This window comes from Rattus norvegicus, chromosome 1 (genome assembly GCF_036323735.1).
Source record: "Rattus norvegicus strain BN/NHsdMcwi chromosome 1, GRCr8, whole genome shotgun sequence".
NCBI lineage: Eukaryota > Metazoa > Chordata > Mammalia > Rodentia > Muridae > Rattus > Rattus norvegicus.
In genome coordinates, this window is record NC_086019.1 from 69115038 (window position 1) to 69134090 (window position 19053).

At 36.5% G+C, this 19053-nt stretch overlaps 1 protein-coding gene across 1 annotated transcript; it reads right to left on the reverse strand.

The window, feature by feature from the left end:
- Positions 1–14140: 14140 nt before the first annotated feature.
- Positions 14141–15073, reverse strand: Vom1r15 (vomeronasal 1 receptor 15). The gene has a single exon (NM_001008960.2). The coding sequence runs from the start codon at positions 15059–15061 to the stop codon at positions 14141–14143; it is 921 nt and encodes a 306-aa protein (NP_001008960.1). The 5' UTR covers positions 15062–15073.
- Between the last annotated feature and the right edge of the window lie 3980 nt (positions 15074–19053).

The following is a 19053-nucleotide window of genomic DNA, read 5'->3' on the forward strand; positions in this document are numbered from 1 at the left end:
TACTGAAACATAGTAAAAGCCATTTACAGCAAACCAGTAGATATCATTAAACTAAATGGAGAGAAACTTGAAGCAATCTCACTAAAATCAGGCACTAAACAATGCTGCCGACTCTCTCCCTGCTTATTCAATGTAGTTCTTGAAATTCTAGCTAGAGCAATCAGACAACAAAAGGACGTCAAAGGGATACAGATTGGAAAGGAAGAAGTTAAAATATCACTCTTTGCAGATGATATGATAATATATTTCAGTGATCTCAAAACTTTCACCAGAGAACTACTAAATCTGATAAACACCTTCAACAAAGTGACTGGGTATAAAATTAACTTAAATGAATCAATAGCTTTCCTCTACACAAAAGAGAAACAAGCTGAGAAAGAAATTAGGGAAACAACACCGTTCATAATAGTCCCAGATAATATAAAATACTTTGGTGTGACTTTACCAAGCAAGTGAAAGATCTGTATGATAATATCTTCAGCCTTCTGAAGAAAGAAATTGAAGATCTAAGAAGATGGAAAGATTTCCCATGCTCATGGATTGGCAGATATAGTAAGAAATGGCCGTTTTACCAAAAGCGATCTACAAAGTAAATGCAATCCCAATCAAAATTCCAATCCAATTCCTCATAGAGTTAGACAGAAAAATTTGCAAATTCATCTGGAACAAAAAAACCTAAGATAGCTAAAACTATCCTCAAAAATAATAGGACTTCCAGGGGACTCACTATCCCTGAACTCAAGCAGTATTACAGAGCAATAATGATAAAAAGTAAATGGTATTTGTACAGAGACAGGCAGATAGAGCAGCAGTGGAATAGAATTGAAGACCCAGAAATGAACCGACACACCTATGGTCACTTGATTTTTAACAAAGGACCAAAACCATCAAATGGAAATGAGATAGCATTTTCAGCAAATGATGCTGGTTCAACAGGAGGTCAGCATGTAGGAGAATGCAGATCGAGCCATTCTTATCACCCTGTAAAAAGCTTAATCCAAGTGGATCAAGGACCTCCACAGCAAACCAGATACAGTCAAACTAATAGCAGAAAAAGGGGTGAAGAATCTCAAACCCATAGGTACTAGAGAAAAATTTCCTGAACAAAACACCAATGGCTTATGCTCTAAGATCTACAATCAACAAATGGGATCTCAAAAAAGTACAAAGCTTCTGTAATCAAAGGACACTGTTGTTAGGACAAAATGCCAACAACAGATTGGGAAAAGATCTTTACCAATCCTACAACTGATAGAGGCCTTATATCCAAAATATACAAAAAACTCACGAAGTTAGACTGCAGGGAGAAAATAACCCTATTAAAAATGGGGTTCAGAGCTAAACAAAGAATTCACAGCTGAGCAATGCTGAATGGCTGAGAAACAACTAAAGAAATGTTCAACATCTTTAGTCATAAAGGAAATGCAAATCAAAACAACCCAGAGATTTCACCTCACTCCACTGAGAATGGCTAAAATCAAAAACTCAGGTGACAGCAAATGCTGGCAAGGATGTGGAGAAAGACGAACACTCCTCCATTGTTGGTTGCATTGCAGTCTGGTACAACCATTCTGGAAATCAGTGTGGAGGTTCCCCAGAAAATTGGACATTATACTACCTGTGGGCCCAGCTCTACCACTCTTGTGCATATACCCAAAAGATGCTCCAACATATATTAAAGATACCTGCTCAACTATGTTCATAGCAGCCTTATTTATAATAGCCAGAAACTGGAAAGGACCAAGATGCACTTCAACCTAGGAATGGATTCAGAAAATGAGATACATCTACATAGTGGAATACTACTCAGCTATCAAAAACAATGACTTTATGAAATTCATAGGCAAGTGGATGGAACTGGAAAATATCCTGAGTGAGGTAACCCTATCACAGAAAAACACAAATGGTATGCATTCATTGATTAGTGGATATTAGCCCAAATGCTCCAATTACCCTAGATGCACAGAACATATGAAACTCAAGAAGGATGACCAAAATGTGGATGCTTTACTCCTTCTTTAAAAGGGGAACAAGAATTACCTTAGTAGGGGATAAGGAGGCAAAGTTTAGAACAGAGGCTGAAAGAAGGCCAATTCAGAGCCTGCCTCACATGTGGAGTATACATATACAGCCACCAAACTAGATAAGATGGATGAAGCAAATAAGTGCATGCTGACAGAATTTGGATGTAGAGCTCTCCTGAGAGACACAGCCAGATTATGGCAAATACATAGGCAAATGTCAGCAGCAAACCACTGAACTGAGAACAGGACTCCCTTTCAAGGAATCAGACAAAGGACTGAACGAGCTGAAGGGGCTGAGACCCCATAAGAACAACAATACCAACCAACCAGAGCTTCCAGGGATTAAGCCACAATCCAAAGACTATATACATGGACTGACCCTGGGCTCCAACTGCATAGATAGCAATGAGTAGCCTAGTAAGGACACCAGTGGAAAGGGAAGCCCTTGGTTCTGCCAAGGCTGGACCCCTAGTGAACAGGATTCTTATGGGAATGGCAGTAATGGGGGGAGGATGAGGAGGGAAACAACCATATAGAAGGGGAGGGGGAGGAGTTAGGGGGACGTTGGCTTGGAAACCGGGAAAGGGAATAACATTTGAAATGTAAATAAGAAATAAACAATTTAATAAAGATGGGGAAAAAAAGAAAGGTTGGGAGGGAGGTGTGGAAAGATTGCTCAGTGGTTAGGAGCAGTGCTTGTACTATCAAAAGTCCCAGGTTTGATTCCCAGCACCCACATGGCAGTTCACAACTGTCTATAATTCCTTTTCAAGGGGTATCTGGCACCCTCTTCTATATTTCTAGAGCACCGTGCATGTAATGTGGTTTTTAGACAAACATAAAGCATAGTACCCATAAACATAAAAGTTTATTAAATTAAATTAAAACAAAATGAAAAATATATGCTGAGAACTCTGAAATAAGTGAACTGCAATCTGGATGAAAGTCAGATACTGACAAAACTAAGGTTGACCATAAGCAGGTAGTAAATAGATTTTCAAAATGTATCACTTTTTAAAGGTTTTATTTTGATTTACTCAGAAAACAAAACAAAGCAAAACAGACCATTTGTATGGTTGTTTGCACATAATTTGCAGGTACACAGTTTACCTATAGATGTGAGACAAAAACTCTGGATAAAAAGGAGGAATGTAGTATATTTCATGAATGTAAAAAAATAAATAAATAAATGATTTTGAGTTTCCTTGAGAGAAAAAACTGGATCGATTTGTATTCTTTTACATGCTGACCTGGAGTTGAACGAGAACCATTTGTTGAAAATGCTATCTTTTTCCGTTGGATGGTTTTAGCTCTTTTTTCAAAGATCAATTGACCGTAAGTGGGTGGGTTCATTTCTGGGTCTTCAATTCTATTCGATTTATCTATCTGCCTTTACCAATACCATACAGTTTTTATCGCTATTGGTGTGTAATACTGCTTGAGATAAGGGATGGTGATTCCCCCAGAAGTTCATTTATTGATGATGTTTTTGATATCCTGGGTGTTTTTTTGTTTTTTTTTTTTGTTTTTGTTTTTGTTATTCCAAATGAATTTGGAAATTGCTCTTTCTAACTCTATTAAGAATTGAATTGCAATTTTGATGATGATTACACATTGAATCTGTAGATTGCTTTTGGCAAAATGGCCATTTTTACTGTATTAACCTGACAATTCAAGAACAGGGTAGGTCTTTCCAACTTCTGAGATCTTTTTCAATATCTTTGATCAGAGTATTTAAATTCTAGTCATACAGATCTTTCACTTGCATTCTTGGAGTCAAATCAAGGTATTTTATGGTATTTGTGACTACTGTGAAGGGTGTCATTTCCCTAATTTCTTTCTCAGCTGGTTTATTCTTTGAGTAGGAGAGGGATACTAATTTGTTTGAGTTAATTTTATGCCCAGCAACGTTGCTTAAGTTATTTATCAGGCTTAGGAGTTATCTGGTGAAAGTTTTTGGTCAATAAAGTATAATACCAAGTCATCTACAAACTGATGTTTTGAGTTCTTTCTTTCCAATTTGTATCTCTTTGATACTTTGTTGTCTGATTACTCTGGCTAGGACTTCAAATACTGTATTGAATAGGTAGGAAGAAAGTGGGTAGCCTAGCCTACTCCCTGACTGTTTCAAGATTCTCTCCATTTAGTTTGGTGGTGGCTACAGGTTTGCTGTATACTGCTTTAATATGTTTAGGTATGGGCCTTGCATTTCTAATCTTTCCAAGACCTTAAACATGAAGTGTTTGAATTTTGTCAATTGATTTCTCAGTATCTAATGAGATGGTCATCTGTTTTTTTTCTTTAAGTTGTTTACATAGTGGACCATGTTGCTGAATTTCCATATATTAAAGCATTTCTGCATCCCTAAGATGAAACCTTCTTGATCCAGATGGATGATTGTTTTGATTTGTTCTTGGATTTGGTTTGCTAGAATTTTATTGAGTATGTTTGTGTCAATATTCTTAAGGGAAATTGGTCTGAAGATGGCTTTGTTGGGTCTTTGTTTGGTTTAGGTATAAGCATAATTGTGGCATCACAGAGGAATTGAATAGTGTTCTTCCTGTTTCAATTTTGTGGAATAGTTTGGATACTATAGGTATTATGTCTTCTATGAAGGTCTGATAGAATTCTGCACCAAACACATCTGGTCCAGGGCTTTTTTGGGGGGAAACTTTTAATAATTGCTTCTATTGCTTTAGGAGTGATGGGACTGTTTAGATGGCTTGCCTGATCGTGATTTAACTTTAGTACCAGGTATCTGTCTAGAAAATTGTCCATTTCATCCAGATTTTGCTGTTTTGTTGAGTATAGCCTTTGTAGTAAGATGTGACAATTTTTTCAACTTCCTCAGATTCTGTTGTTATGAGTCTGTTTTTATTTCTGATTTTGTTAATTTGGATACTCTCTCTGTGCTCCATGGTCAGCTCTGGCTAAGAGTTTTTCTATCTTGTTGATTTTCTCAGAGAACAAGATCCTTCTTTGTTGATTCTCTGTATAGATATTTTTGTTTCTACTTGGTTGATTTTTGCCCTGAGTTTGATTATTTCCTGCCTTCTATTCCTCTTGGGTGTATTTGCTTCTTTTTCTGATAGAGTTTTAGGTGTGCTGTCAATCTGCTAATGTATGTTCTCTCCAGTTTCTTTTTGCAGGTAATCAGTGCTATGAGTTTTCCTCTTCTCACTGCTTTCATTGTTCCATATAAGTTTGGGTATGTTGTGCCTTCATTTTCATTAAATTCTAAGAAGTCTTTAATTTCTTTCTGTATTTCTTCCTTGAACAAGTTGTCATTGAGTAGAGCATGTTCATCTTCCATGTGTATGTGGTCTTCCTGTTGTTTTTGTTGTTATTGAAGATCAGCTTTAGTCTGTGGTGATATGATAGGATGCATGGTATTATTTCAGTCTTTTTGTATCTGTTGAGTCCTGGTTTGTGGCTAATTATATGGTCAGTTTTGGAGAAGGTACCATGAGGTACTGAACAGAAGATGTATTCTTTTGTTTTAGGTAAATATCTAAATATCTATTAAATCCATTTGGTTCATAACTTCTGCTAGTTTCTTTATGTCTTGTTTAGTTTCTGTTTCCATGATCTTTCCATGGATGAGACTTGGGTGTTGAAATATTTCACTATTATTGTGTGAGATGCAATGTGTGCCTTGACCTTTAGTAAGGTCCCTTTTATGAATATAGGTGCCCTTGCATTTGCACCATAGATATTCAGGAATGAAGGTTCATCTTGGTTGATTTTCCCTTTGATGAACATGAAGTGTCCTTCCTTATCTTTTTTGATAACTTTTGGTTGAAAGACAATTTTACTCAATATTAGAATGGCTACTCCAGCTTGGTTATTGGGACCATTTGCTTTGAAAATTGTTTTCCATCACTTTACTGTGATGTAATGTCAGATTCTGTTATTGAGGTATGTTTCCCCTATGTAGCAAAATTCTGGGTCCTCTATACTTATCCAGTCTGTTAGTCTATGTCTTTTTATTGGGGGATTGTGTCCATTCATGTTAATAGATATTAATGAATAATGATTCCTGTTTGCTGATATTTTTGTTGTTAGAGGTAGAATTATGTTTTTGTGTCTCTCTTTTTTTTCAAAATTAATTTCTTACTTTTTCTAGGGTACAGTTTCCCTTCTCGTACTGGAATTGTCCATCTATTATCCTTTTATGACTTGATTTGTAGAACGCTATTGTACACATTTGGTTTAGTGATGGAATATCTTAGTTTCTCCAGGTTTGTTAGTTGACAGATTTGCTGGATATCATAGCCTGGGATGGCACTTGTGCTCTCTTTGGGTCTGAGAGAATGTCATCTACCCAGGATCTTCTGTCTTTCATAGTTTCTGGTGAAATATTTGGTGTTATTCTGATAAGTCTGCCTTTGTATTTTACTTGACCTTTTTCCCTTCCTGCTTTTAAGACTCTTTCTTTGTTTTGTGCATTTAGTGTTTTGACGATTATGAGATGAGAGGAATTTCTGTTCTGATTCAATCTGTTTGGAGTTTTGTAGGCTTTTGTTCTGTTCATGGGCATCTTTTTCTTTAGGTTAGGGAAGTTTTCTTCTATAATTTTGTTGAAGATATTTACTGGCCATTAATTTGGGAATATTCATTCTCTTCTATATCTATTATTGTTAGGCTTGGTCTTCTCATTGTGTCTTAGAATTTCGGAATATTTTGGGTTAGGAGCTTTTTTGTTTTATATTGTCTTTGATGGTTGTGTCAATGTTTTCTAAGGTGTCTTCTGTTCCTGAGATTCTTTCCTCTATCTCTTGTATTCTGTTTGTGATTATTGAGTCTATGCTTCTTGATATCTTTCCTAGGTTTTCTATATAGAGCATTTTCTTCCTTCATGATTTCTTAGTATTTCTGTTTCCATTTTTAAATCCTGGATGATTTTTGTTCAATTCCTTCACCTGTTTTATTTTATTTTCCTGTAATTCTTTAAGGAATTTTTGTGTTTCCTCTTTAATTGCTTCTACTTGTTTACTTGTGTTGTCCTCTATCTCTTTAAGGAAGTTATTTATGCCCCTCTTAAATTCTCTATCATCATTATGAGATGCTACTTTAAATCTAAATCTTGCTTTCTGGTGTGTTTGTACATCCAGTATTTGCTTTGGTGGTGGAACTGGGCTGCAATGATGCCAAGTAGTCTTGGCTTCTGCTGCTTAGGTTCCTACATTTGCCTCTCACCCTCAGTTTGTCTCTGGCGTTAGATTTTCTTGGTATCTCTGACAGTGCCTTGAGTGTCATTTAAACCTATGTGATAGAATTCCTGTAGACCTGTTTGCTTAGAACAGGATCTGGTAACAGAGCTGTTCCCAGGTTAGATCCTGGCACAGGCAGAAACAGGAAGGGTCCTGTCTCAGACTGCCCCTGGGTTTGTGTGTCCTAAGGTCAACATGCTGGTCACTTGGAGCAGTAGTGTTGGTCTTACCTCTGCCCTCAGATTTATCAGTACTCCTTGTGTACTCAGAGGTCAGCTCTGAGAACAGGAAAATACTAGAAGGGTCCTGGCCCTGACTACTGCTAGGTTCTTGTGCACAGAGGTCAAAGAATGCACTAGGCAGGTTCTTCTTGCACCAGGAATGTGAGCAGAAGGATTTCTTCCACTGAATTCTCAGGATTGTCTGCACTTCTCCGAGTCCATCATTCTCCCCCATGGGATTTGGGTAAAGAGAGCTGTGTGAATGGTTCAACTCCAAGAGCAGGCAGAAACCAGAAGGGTCCTGTCCCAGGCAGCTCCTGGGTTTGTGAGTCCTGAGGCTCCCAGGCTGGTGGCTTGGAGCACAAGAATTGGTCTTACAGCTGCTCTCAGGCATGTCAGTGCTCCTTGTGACTACATGCCTGTTTTACCTGCAGGCACAACTTGCTCACCTGTTCAGCAGGATGTCAGTCAATATGCCACATTGAACAGGAAGGTGGTTTCTCTACCCTGCCTACTCTTAAAGGGGCTATGATACTTGACAGGCCAGTTTGCTAGGGAAAAACCCCAGCCCTAACACCTGAATTCCACCCATGATTTTCTCAGGCACTAAGCTTGAATTTCTAGACCGATGTTCAGGGAGCTATTTATTACAGACTGTCCACTAATCCACCAGCACATGCATAATGGCAAAGAGACTTAAAACATTTATTTTTATATCATGCATTTTCCCTTATACTTGTGTCCAACTTGGGCTATTATACCTTAATAGCCCATTTATACTAGTCCACATATTTCACATGCCTGTTACTTTTCATTCAGTTCACATACATCTCTTTCCCTCTGTCTGGTTCATGAATCTCCATGCCTAATCATGTCCCAGAATTTCTTTATCTGCCTTTCGTCTCCTGCCCTGATATAGACCACCAAATCCTGTTAAATCAATAAGCAATCAATGAGAAGAATGTTTGAAATACACCAGGGCAGTGATGATCAATCAGAATAAAGATACCAAAGACAGACAGCATTCAGCTTTCTGCTGGTGTAGAAATCAACATTTAAATAATAAAAAGACTACCTTCATTCAGTGCAGAAGGAGATTATCCTGACACCTTTGAAAACCTTTTAGTATTATTTGGCCTCCCTCTATTTCCTATCTTGCTCTGCCCTCACAGGACCCTCTCCATCCAGTCCACATATACCAATTTCTGCATAGTCTCTTTATAGGACTATATTCTATTTTATCTTTCTTTGAAAGAACTACTACACTTCCTTGGTTTCTTACTAGATTCCTGACTGCTGAGATTATTCTGAAGGGCACACACACATTTAAATTTTAAAAGCAAATAGCCATATATAAGACAAAACATCCCATGCCTGTCTTTTAGTATCTACTTTACTTCAAATGGGATGATTTGTTGCAGCCCAATTCATATATCTGAAATTTTCATATTTTTATGAACATCCCGTAGTATAAATGTATCACATTTTTATTGTCTAACCATCAGTTTGTAGATATCTAGGCTTCTTTACAATTATTGGCTATTAGGAAGAGAAGAAAAAGGAACATGAATTACCATGTATACATGTAGTAACATATATGGTACTTTAGATAAATGGCCAAGTATAATATAGCATTATTTTATGGTAGATCAATTTTTAGCTTTTTGAGGGACCTCCAAAAAGATTGAAGGGGTCTAGATTTCTTTAGCAGATTTACCATTTGAAATGCCCTCCAGTAAAGAATAGGTGTTTCTCTTTTCATACATCATTATCAGCCTCCGATTAGAATAAAGCATAGAATATACACAAGATATATTTATTGCCAGAATGCTTTTGTGCCTTAACTATGGCTTCATTCAGAGATAATGAGAAATATTAGAGTTATTTCACAAATACCTAGGGTACTGTGTCAAGATTAGACATGTTTAAAATACTTTTATATGTGGCCAAATCTCTATTAATTATGTCTTTATTGTAAGCATCTACTTTTAATAAGCTAAGATAATACAGACAGAGGTAATTTGAATTTCTTGTTTCTTTCTAGTCTTGCTTTAAGACTATCTACCAAGAAGCTCAATGACCAACAGTGGCCCTATTGAAGCCACTCAACAGAAGAATTTAGTAACATACATGTCAAGCACAATTACTTGCTGCCAAACTACATTGGCCATTTTAAATATTCCATGCCCTATATTTATGATTAATTGTCAACTTCAGTGTAAATGTTTTTTAAAAATATTATTTTTAATCTTTCTTTTTTTCAACAGTCTAGTCATTATCCTCCTCACTGTCTGACTCATTCCATTCATCCTTCCCCATGTCCAAAAGGATTTCCCCACACGTCCCCCCACCCTACTATACATCCCCACTCCTTGAGGCCTCAAGTCTATCGAGGGTTAGGTGCATCTTCTCCTATTGATAGCAGACCAGGAATTCCTGTGCTGTATATGTTATGGGAGCCTCATATCAGCAAGTATATGCTGCCAGGATAGAGAGATCTCAGGAAAGGACGGATGGTTGAGACTGTTGGTCTTCCTGTAAAGCTTCTTCCAACCTTTCCCTAATTCAACCACAGGGGTCCCAGCCTTTGTCCATTGGTTAGGATTAAGTATCTATATATGTCTCAGTCACCTACTTGCTGGGGCTTTGTAGGATAGATATTTCAGGCTCCTGTCTCTAAGCACCATACAGCATCAGTCATAATTTGTGGCCTTGGATCCTCCCCTTGATCTGGGTCCAATTAGGTCATCACTGGACCTTCTGTCACTCAGTCTTTTCTCCATTTTTGTCCCTTCAGTTCTTTTAGAGAGAATCAATTGTGGGTCAGAGTTTTTGAATGTGGGATGGCAATCCCATGCCTCCACTTGGTGCCCCGTCTTTCTCCTGGAGGTGGACTCTGCAAGCTCTCTTTGACAACTGTTGGGCATTTGATGTAAGGTCCTTTCATCTGAATCCTGTGTGTCTCACACCTTCCATGTCTCTGGTACATCCTAGAGTCCCTGATTCTCCTACCTCCTGAGGTTGACTGTTTCCATTCTTTCTGCTGGCCCTCAGGGGCCATCAAACTATGCTATGAAACTATGAGCAAGTATTTGGAGAATTTTTATTACATTGTGATGGTTTATAAAATATTGGGTTTGCTGTTTTGTGCTGTACTCAACAGATTGTTTCCAGCATCAAGCTGAGCCTTTCACAGCATAACCACAACTACAAGGTATCTGGTTAAAATAAAAACCCTGTTCTCTCAATGCTCAATACTCCATCTATGGAGAGCAAATTCCAGGTTATTATGTCCAAAGATGCTTCAGAAGTTAATGTTATAGGTCCATACTGATGACTGTGTCTAGTATAGTTAGGCACCAGGATAAGAGTCGGAGTTCACAGACCTGATGAAAATATAGTGATTGAAGAAAATTGTCTTATCATTGATCACCCAACTCTTATGATCTTTAAATACCTCAAGATCCCTGACTTCCCCACAGACCTATTAAACTACGATGTATCCTCAATCATTTCACCCTTCTGAGATGCAACGTCATTTAGCCCCTTCAGACAACTCTGATACAAGTTTAGTTGTTTCACTTTGCACCGTATCTGCCCTCAGTCAAACTATCTTGTCCTGTCCATTATGTCCTCTTGACTGGAAAACTTATGAGGTCATGATACTAAACTTTCAGACATTTTTAGTTACCCATGAGTTTAATATAAGCCCCAAACCATGACCCCTGACTGTGATAAATAGCTATAGAGGGTCTTTTTTTGTTTTTATTGTTTATTTCTTGTACTTTTATATTCCCCTGTTCTCTTTTATCCACTCCTACAACATTTTCTTCCCTGTTCTTTTTTATTTCCTGATCTCAACTTCCTTTCCTCTCCATTTTCACATATGCCAACAAGACTTATGTCTTTATGGATACAGATTAAAAATCAAATGTCCCCCCCATAGGATCACGCTTTGGACTCTCATTACCAAGTTAATGGAAGTGTTTGTGAATATTTTGGAAACTGTACAGGAGAGAATTAACTTGAAGTATTGGGTTATGGGTCACATGTGTGTCCTTGAAGGTGTGTGGACTGTAATGTATGAAATTTCAACTACTACATGGGAGTGTGATACAGATTAGAAATACCAGAGAAGCCTCTCAGATTAATCTAAAAGTCTGGGTATAGTCTGCTTATCTAGCATTAAAACATGTAACATGGAACACCCAAATTACATTTTTCCAATCATATTCCTGCATGCACATGGTTTCCAAATCTATACACATGACTATTGACCCTCATCATTGAGCAATTATTATCCTTACATAAGAAGCAATCACTTTGCTTATTATGGTAAGTCTTTGTTAGTGAAGATGTCTGTTACACAGACTATATAAAGAATGGGTGTTAGAAAGTGCAAATTAGGTTGGGGATTTAGCTCAGTGGTAGAGTGCTTGCCAAGCAAGCGCAAGGCCCTGTGTTCGGTCCCCAGCTCCGAAATAAAAAGAAAAAAGAAAAAAAAGAAAAAAGAAAGTGCAAATTAACTGTTGCAATCTGCAGAAGCAGCAATAGGATAGCTTATTAGGAGGTTACAGATGAAAGCATGTTTCTCATAGTTCTTCTGACTTGAAAAATATTCCCAGGTCACAGCCTCTTGAGAGGGAATTCTAAGGCTTCAACAGCAATCATATTGGTAATTGAAGCTGGAGTGAACTTTTCAGTTTTTGTGAAAACATTAAGGCATCAATGATAACACAGTGTCTCTTCCTATACCATACGGGGTTCTGTTTTTGTTTTGGTTTGCTTTGGTTTGCTTTGGTTTTGACAACTACTCTAGGTTGGAAGGCACAAACCAAACATCTGAAAACAATCAATAAAAGGGTCAGATTCCTTTGTAGTTAGTTGAAGGAAAATTAAATACTGAAGTTCTTCCCCATGAAAATATTCAAATGACATAAACATTCTATTAGTATTTGAAGGTGCTACCTATTCATCCAACAACTTAGAGAGATTGGGCTCTGAAGTGGAAGTGTCTCGTTGTATCATATGATAAAGACTAAAGTGGTATTTTGGTGAGGTAAGACCAAGGAGAGAACATGTGATGTGTGGAGAGAGTATAAATAGAACTCAATAAGCAGTGATAGCACACTTGCATAGCTACCCTTGTAACACTTCCTTTGTCTCCTGTCTTCGATGATCTTTACTTCTTGAGAGAAGGACAACATAGAACATCCAGCTGGTCCTGGTTGTTTCTGGTGACTCGTGCCAATTCGACAAAGACATGGTTGTTTCTCCTAGATCATACCACCTACATTGATTCATCTTTGGTATCCTAACACTGCTGAATTGGATTGCTGATATCTTGAAAGATGTTGGAATTTCCTTAAAAACTACTTCCAAACAGGTCTATATCCCCTTGTGTCATTTAGCCCCTACCTTTGGATAGTGGGCTAAAAGGGGGGTCAAAGCACTTGAAAACCCTTATTAAATGCAGGTGTTGAATAATCTAAGCCTGCAGAGCTCCCTCTGATATTTTGTTTTTCCATGCAAATGTTTTTTTCTTACACTGTAGATTTTACCCTATGCTTTAAATATAACTTTAATCAATTTTCTTTTAAATGCATGGTGCTCGTAGTTTTCTGGAAGAGGTGGGGTAAGGGTGAAAGGACCCAAATGAGAGAAGGACTCCTCTGAAAGACCAACAGAGTCAACTAACTAGTACCCTTGTGTCCTTCCAGAGACTGAACCACCCAACAAAGAAAAAGCACGGGTTGGATCTAAGTTGCCTGCACACTTTTTAAAGCCTAAATTTGTTTCAATTTAGACTGTGACATCTTCCTTTCAAGATACCTAGGGAAATATCTACCCATGTTGTTGTAAATCATGGCTGTGATTTTAGGATATGTGACAGTCTCAAGTTATTGTTAAACCTTCAATCAACCTTGAATGAAACCATACAATACTAGAAGAAATAAAAAGGTAATTACTATTTGGAAACTGAAAGTGAAATGAACACCCTAATTGTGATTTTTTTCTCTCACTAATTTTTCATGTGTGGAGGTTAACACACTTGTGGCAGTGGGTACAATAAATTGATCACATATACCACCTAAGAATTTCTGAGAAATATCAATCTTACAAAGATGGCAAACAAAAAATCTCACAGCCTTTATCATAGGAAATTTATGTTTTATTCTACTGTACAGCAAATCTCCTTTATACATTGCTCTAAAAATTGATATTGTGCCTGTTTCCTAGTGTTCTTTTTCACACAAATATAATAAACAGTACAAAGCACAATTTTGCAAAACAATTAAACATACATAATAGATTTAATAATTCACTACCTTCTAACAATCTTCATCATTCTAGTAACTGTTTTTGCTTCTTAAAAAATATATTTCATATGTACCCTTTCTTTTTCAAACATTATGGAAACATCTTTTGAGAATCAAAGTATAAAGTATTCCCTTAGCTTTGAGAAAGTCTACTTAAGATATTTGCCAAAACAGCTATATTTATTGAGTAAAGGACAACCTCTTCAAACTCTTTGCTGTGCACGTATAGGTAATAATGAACACATTATGAAGCCTAAACAATTATTACAGTTCCCCTAAGAAATAAAATGACTTTTAAGATTTTATATTGATGCTTGAAGGTAAATGACAAAACTCATATACTTTAAATACATGTGATAAATTCATACTCTTCGTGTATTTCTTATCCAGGATAAACTGAATCTGGGAAAATCAGGGTTATGGCTCACCACAAAGGAACCCAATACAGGAAAACACAGAGAAATGATGTTTGCGATGTTTATCAACGACCAGCTGTTATCACAGAAAAGAGCAATGCAACCATATAAGATGGAGGAGATAGAATAAAAGCAAATAAAGACTGACACTAGTACCACAATGCTCTTAGTGGCTCTTGATTCGGGGGATGTTCTGGTGGAAGCATAATTGCAGTAGATGTGTTGAACCTGCTGCTTGTGCCTATACAAAATGACAACCATTGAGCTTCCGGACCAGACAATAAGAATAGCAAGAAAGACTTCAGGGAATACAAAAAGTATTGTAAAAAAAGAGCCTGTAAATTCATCATGACCTACACTAAAGCAGTATTTTAAAGTTCTTTTATATGTCATGTTATTGCTGCTCCATTTAATATATGCATACACTGGTAAAATCATATTTACAACAAAATACAGGGCCCAGCAAAGGAAAATAGAGAGGCTGATGTACTTTGGAACTTTTACTTTAAGACCATAAAGGCAGGAGTTTCTGGGACTGATGGTGATGGCTTGGAAGACACTCAAGAGACAGACAGTAGCAATAGAAACACTTCGGCCAACTCTTTCAATATACAAAAGAAATTTGCAAACAAAGACACTGAACAACAGTTTTATCCCAAAAGCTTCCACTGTCTGTAGCATACTTTTAGGGAAAATTATCAAGAAGTTGGCTATGAACATGTTCATGAGAATCAAATCAATTGGTTTTAATGAGTGTTTATTATAATGAAGCATTAAGTAGTAAGATAGAAGAATGAAATGTCTTAGAATTCCCATGGAACATTGAAGGATGAATATAACTCCAATTGCCAGATCCTTGGAATCCATCCTGTCATCAATCAATATTGCATTTTAATGGCATAAAAATGGCTTCTCTGATCAAAATGATGATTTGAACTTTTGTAAGTGGATGAGGGGTGAGGGAGAACCATTTTGACCTCAAGCTTGTAAAGGCAGTGAAGACAACATAACAAAATCCCATTAGAAAAGCAATTACTCATCACTTATAATTTGCAGGGTGACTGTTGGAGTCACCAAGCATTTAAAGAGGAAACTCCAAATAATTTTAATAAATTTAAGTATTAAATAGGATGTCATGTTTCTCTCTAGAAACAATGACAATTTGGTGGCAGTGAGAACTCTCCCCTCTACATTACAAAATCAACTGCCATTTATAATGTGTATGTGACAAAAAGACAGCTATATTGATATTTTCAGTTTAAGAAAATCCCATTAATTTTCTAATCTGAATTCTAAATATATGACATCTATACTTCTTTCATAAAACAATTATCTGGACTATAAAATGAACACATATGCACAAAAATGAATGAAATAAATGACCAATTACTAGTGTTTTGTGGATTTGAACAACGATTTTTCAATAGAAGAATAAAATTTAAAATAAATACCTCAAAACCAGTCCATTATTCTTAGCAATTGTAGAAATAAAAAGTGAAACTACTGAGATTTCATCTCATTCCAATCAGAATGAGCAATAAAGCAGTAATAAAGCTGTCAGCAATCACTGTTTAGGATGAGGGAAAACAATTCTCATTCACTATTGATAAGAGCACTAAATGATCCACCCACTCTGGAAACCACAAGGGAGAATCCTCAAAAGGAAAAAAAAAATAGAGTCCATCATTTAATCCAGGTATATTGCTCATTTGCATATGTCCAATGGTTTTTATTCACACCCTGAACTACTTGACATGTTCATTGATTCTTTAGTCACAAGAAGAAACATCACTGAGTTTTCCATGAGATTGTTTCTCCCAGGTATAACTAAACTCTAAGAAAGGACGTCCCTGTTCATAAAAAACTGATCAGATCCCATGCCTTAAGAATCTGACTTACCAAGCACCAGTGGAAGGGGAAGCCCTTGGTCCTGCTAAGACTGAACCCACCAGTGAATGTGACTGTTGTTGGGAGGGCGGTAATAGGGGAAGAATGGGGAGGGGAACACCCATAAAGAAGGGGAGGGGGAGGGGTTAGGGGGATGTTGGCCTAGAAACCGGGAAAGGGAGTAACATTCGAAATGTAAATAAGAAATACTCAAGTTAATGAAAAAAAAAAAAAAGAAGAAGAATCTGACTTACCTCCTACTCAAAATTGAAGATGTTAATATTCACTTATTCTTTCTTGTTTTGGCAGCTAGGAAGAAAGGTAAAAAAAAAATCAAAGAATTCATTATATTTAAGGAGGACTGAATTTGTCTCATAAGACCTAAAGAAAACCATAAAATCTCACCAACATACTATGCAAACTTGAGCTGACCATGAACAAAACCTCTGGACATGCCAAAGTGAATGCAATGAGTCAATATGTTTTAAACCTACACAAAAAGAATTCTAGATAACTATGTAAAGTTAGATACAGGAGAGATTCTTCCCTGAGAAAGACCACAAAAATTAGTTGTCCAGTGGTAAAAGGTCAGCCCTAAAACACACACACAACTAATACATAAATGGAAAACTCATCTTTAGAAAGAAATGTTTATATACATACATATTTACAATAACAACTAGTGAAAAAGAGAACATAAATTTGAATAATATTATGAAGGAGTATAAGTGAGAATTTGGAGGGAGAAAAAAAGAAAGGAGAAATGCAATTTATATTATAACCTCCAAAACAAATCAGGAAAAACCACATGTAATGTGGACTAAATATAGGAAGAATGTCCTCTGTCCTTATTAAATCAACTTTCTGGGATTGTCATGAAACTGCCGAAATGTTAAGAAAAAGTGGTGGAAAATATGTTCCTGCTAAAAATTGGGATATGTAGACATCTCACGAGAAAGTAATGGTAATCTGAATGCTGACAAGATTTTAGAATATATAATGTGTAGAAATCTATACTGCTTAGACTATATTTGTGAAATAACAATTTTTACAATATATGTACAAGTAATATCTTTACAAAAAGATCTTTTTCTATTTCTTAGTCTACATGTTTCACACTAGGTAGGTTTTACTTACAAAATTTCATGAGCTGGGCATATATGAAATCTATATGTCTCTTTGTTGTAAAATCACTTGTCACTATACAGAAGGTACCTTGTAGGTAAGGTTTCTTGAATGTGTGTAAAGTGTTGATTGTATCTTTACAAAACAAGAGTCAAGGTATAACAGAACAGAACATCATCCAAACAAGAAACACTCAAATATTAATGTGATGCATATTGTGAGCTCAATAAAATGACCATGCAACACTTATAATGATTCTTGTACATTATTATATAGTGGTCTATGCTCTTTTAGATAACAAAAATCATAAAAATGAATCACAAACCATTATGGAGGACAGTGGAAATGGTATGATTTTGAGGTCTATATGTTGAATTACCTATACTCTCTGGTTTCTTTAGAAGGTTTACATACTTACAGAAAGATAAAGCAGTTAAATTTCCCATGTAGGATTTTTAAGAAAATATATAATCACTGAGAAAATGTTTCAACTTAAAAGGCCTTTAGACCATGAGGATACCTCAAAATCACATAAGAAGAAGGTGGAAGGCACCCCATGTTTAAGAATTGAGCATGTATTCATGTCAACATGACTTATATAAAAGTGGAAGTAATACAGAGATTAGTATGGATGAAACCGATGGTATGCAAATCATAATGAGTTCCATATTTTTCTTTATTTTCAGATAGATTATATTCCACATAAGTGATCCCTTGAATCCTGAAATCTCCTACAATGGAAATATATTTTCACTAAAGAAGCTGTGTATAAAATTAAGTCACAAAAATAAGATGACTTAATATATACAAGCATCAAATAGACTGTGGAAAATAAATAGAAGAATACATTGACACTAGCCTCAACAAATAGAAAATGTTTCAGTTAACTAACCATCGATTGGTAGGCTTATATGATTAAAAACTGCAAGTTTGACAGCTCTCTGCTCCCAAACAACATGAGTGAGAGAATTGAACACCCAAAAATCCAGACAATACTGAGACTGCAGGACACACTGCTACTTCTGCCTACCTTTGAATATATCCCTGACCCAAGAGGAAACTGCATTGTGTCTCTGGACACAGAAATATAGGGGCAGGAACCCATTGTCCAGTTCTGCAAACAGAAATGAAATTAACTAGTCAAACAGCTCTCTGCATCAAAATCTCTTATGGGGAGAGCTGGACCCTTTCCCTTGTGAATATGGACGCAAAAATACTCAATAAAATTCTTGCAAACCAGTAAAAGATCTATACAATAAGAATTTCAAGCCTCTGAAAAAAGAAATTGAAGAAGACCTCAGAAGATAGAAAGATCTCCCATGCTCATGGATTGGCAGGATTAATATAGTAAAAATGGTCATTTTACCAAAAGCAATCTACAGATTCAATGCAATCCCCATCAAAATACCAATCCAATTCTTCAAAGAGTTAGACAGAACAATTTGCAAATTCATCTGGAATAACAAAAAACCCAGGATAGCTAAAACTATCCTCAACAATAAAAGGACTTCTGGGGGAATCACTGTCCCTGAACTCAAGCAGTATTACAGAGCAATAGAGATACAAACTGTATGGTAATGGTACAGAGAAAGGAAGATAAAGCAGTGGAATAGAATTGAAGACCCAGAAATGAACCCACACACCTATGTTCACTTGATTTTTGACAAAACCATCCAATGGAAAAAAGATAGCATTTTCAGCAAATGGTGCTGGTTCAACTGGAGGTCAACATGTAGAAGAATGCAGATCGATCCATGCTTATCACCCTGTACAAAGCTTAAGTCCAAGTGGATCAAGGACCTCCACATCAAACCAGATACACTCAAACTAATAGCACAAAAAGTGGG

Excerpts from the sequence above, each read along its gene's own strand:
- Vom1r15 (NM_001008960.2), bottom strand. The coding sequence starts at position 15,061 with ATGGATTCCAAGGATCTGGCAATTGGAGTTATATTCATCCTTCAATGT.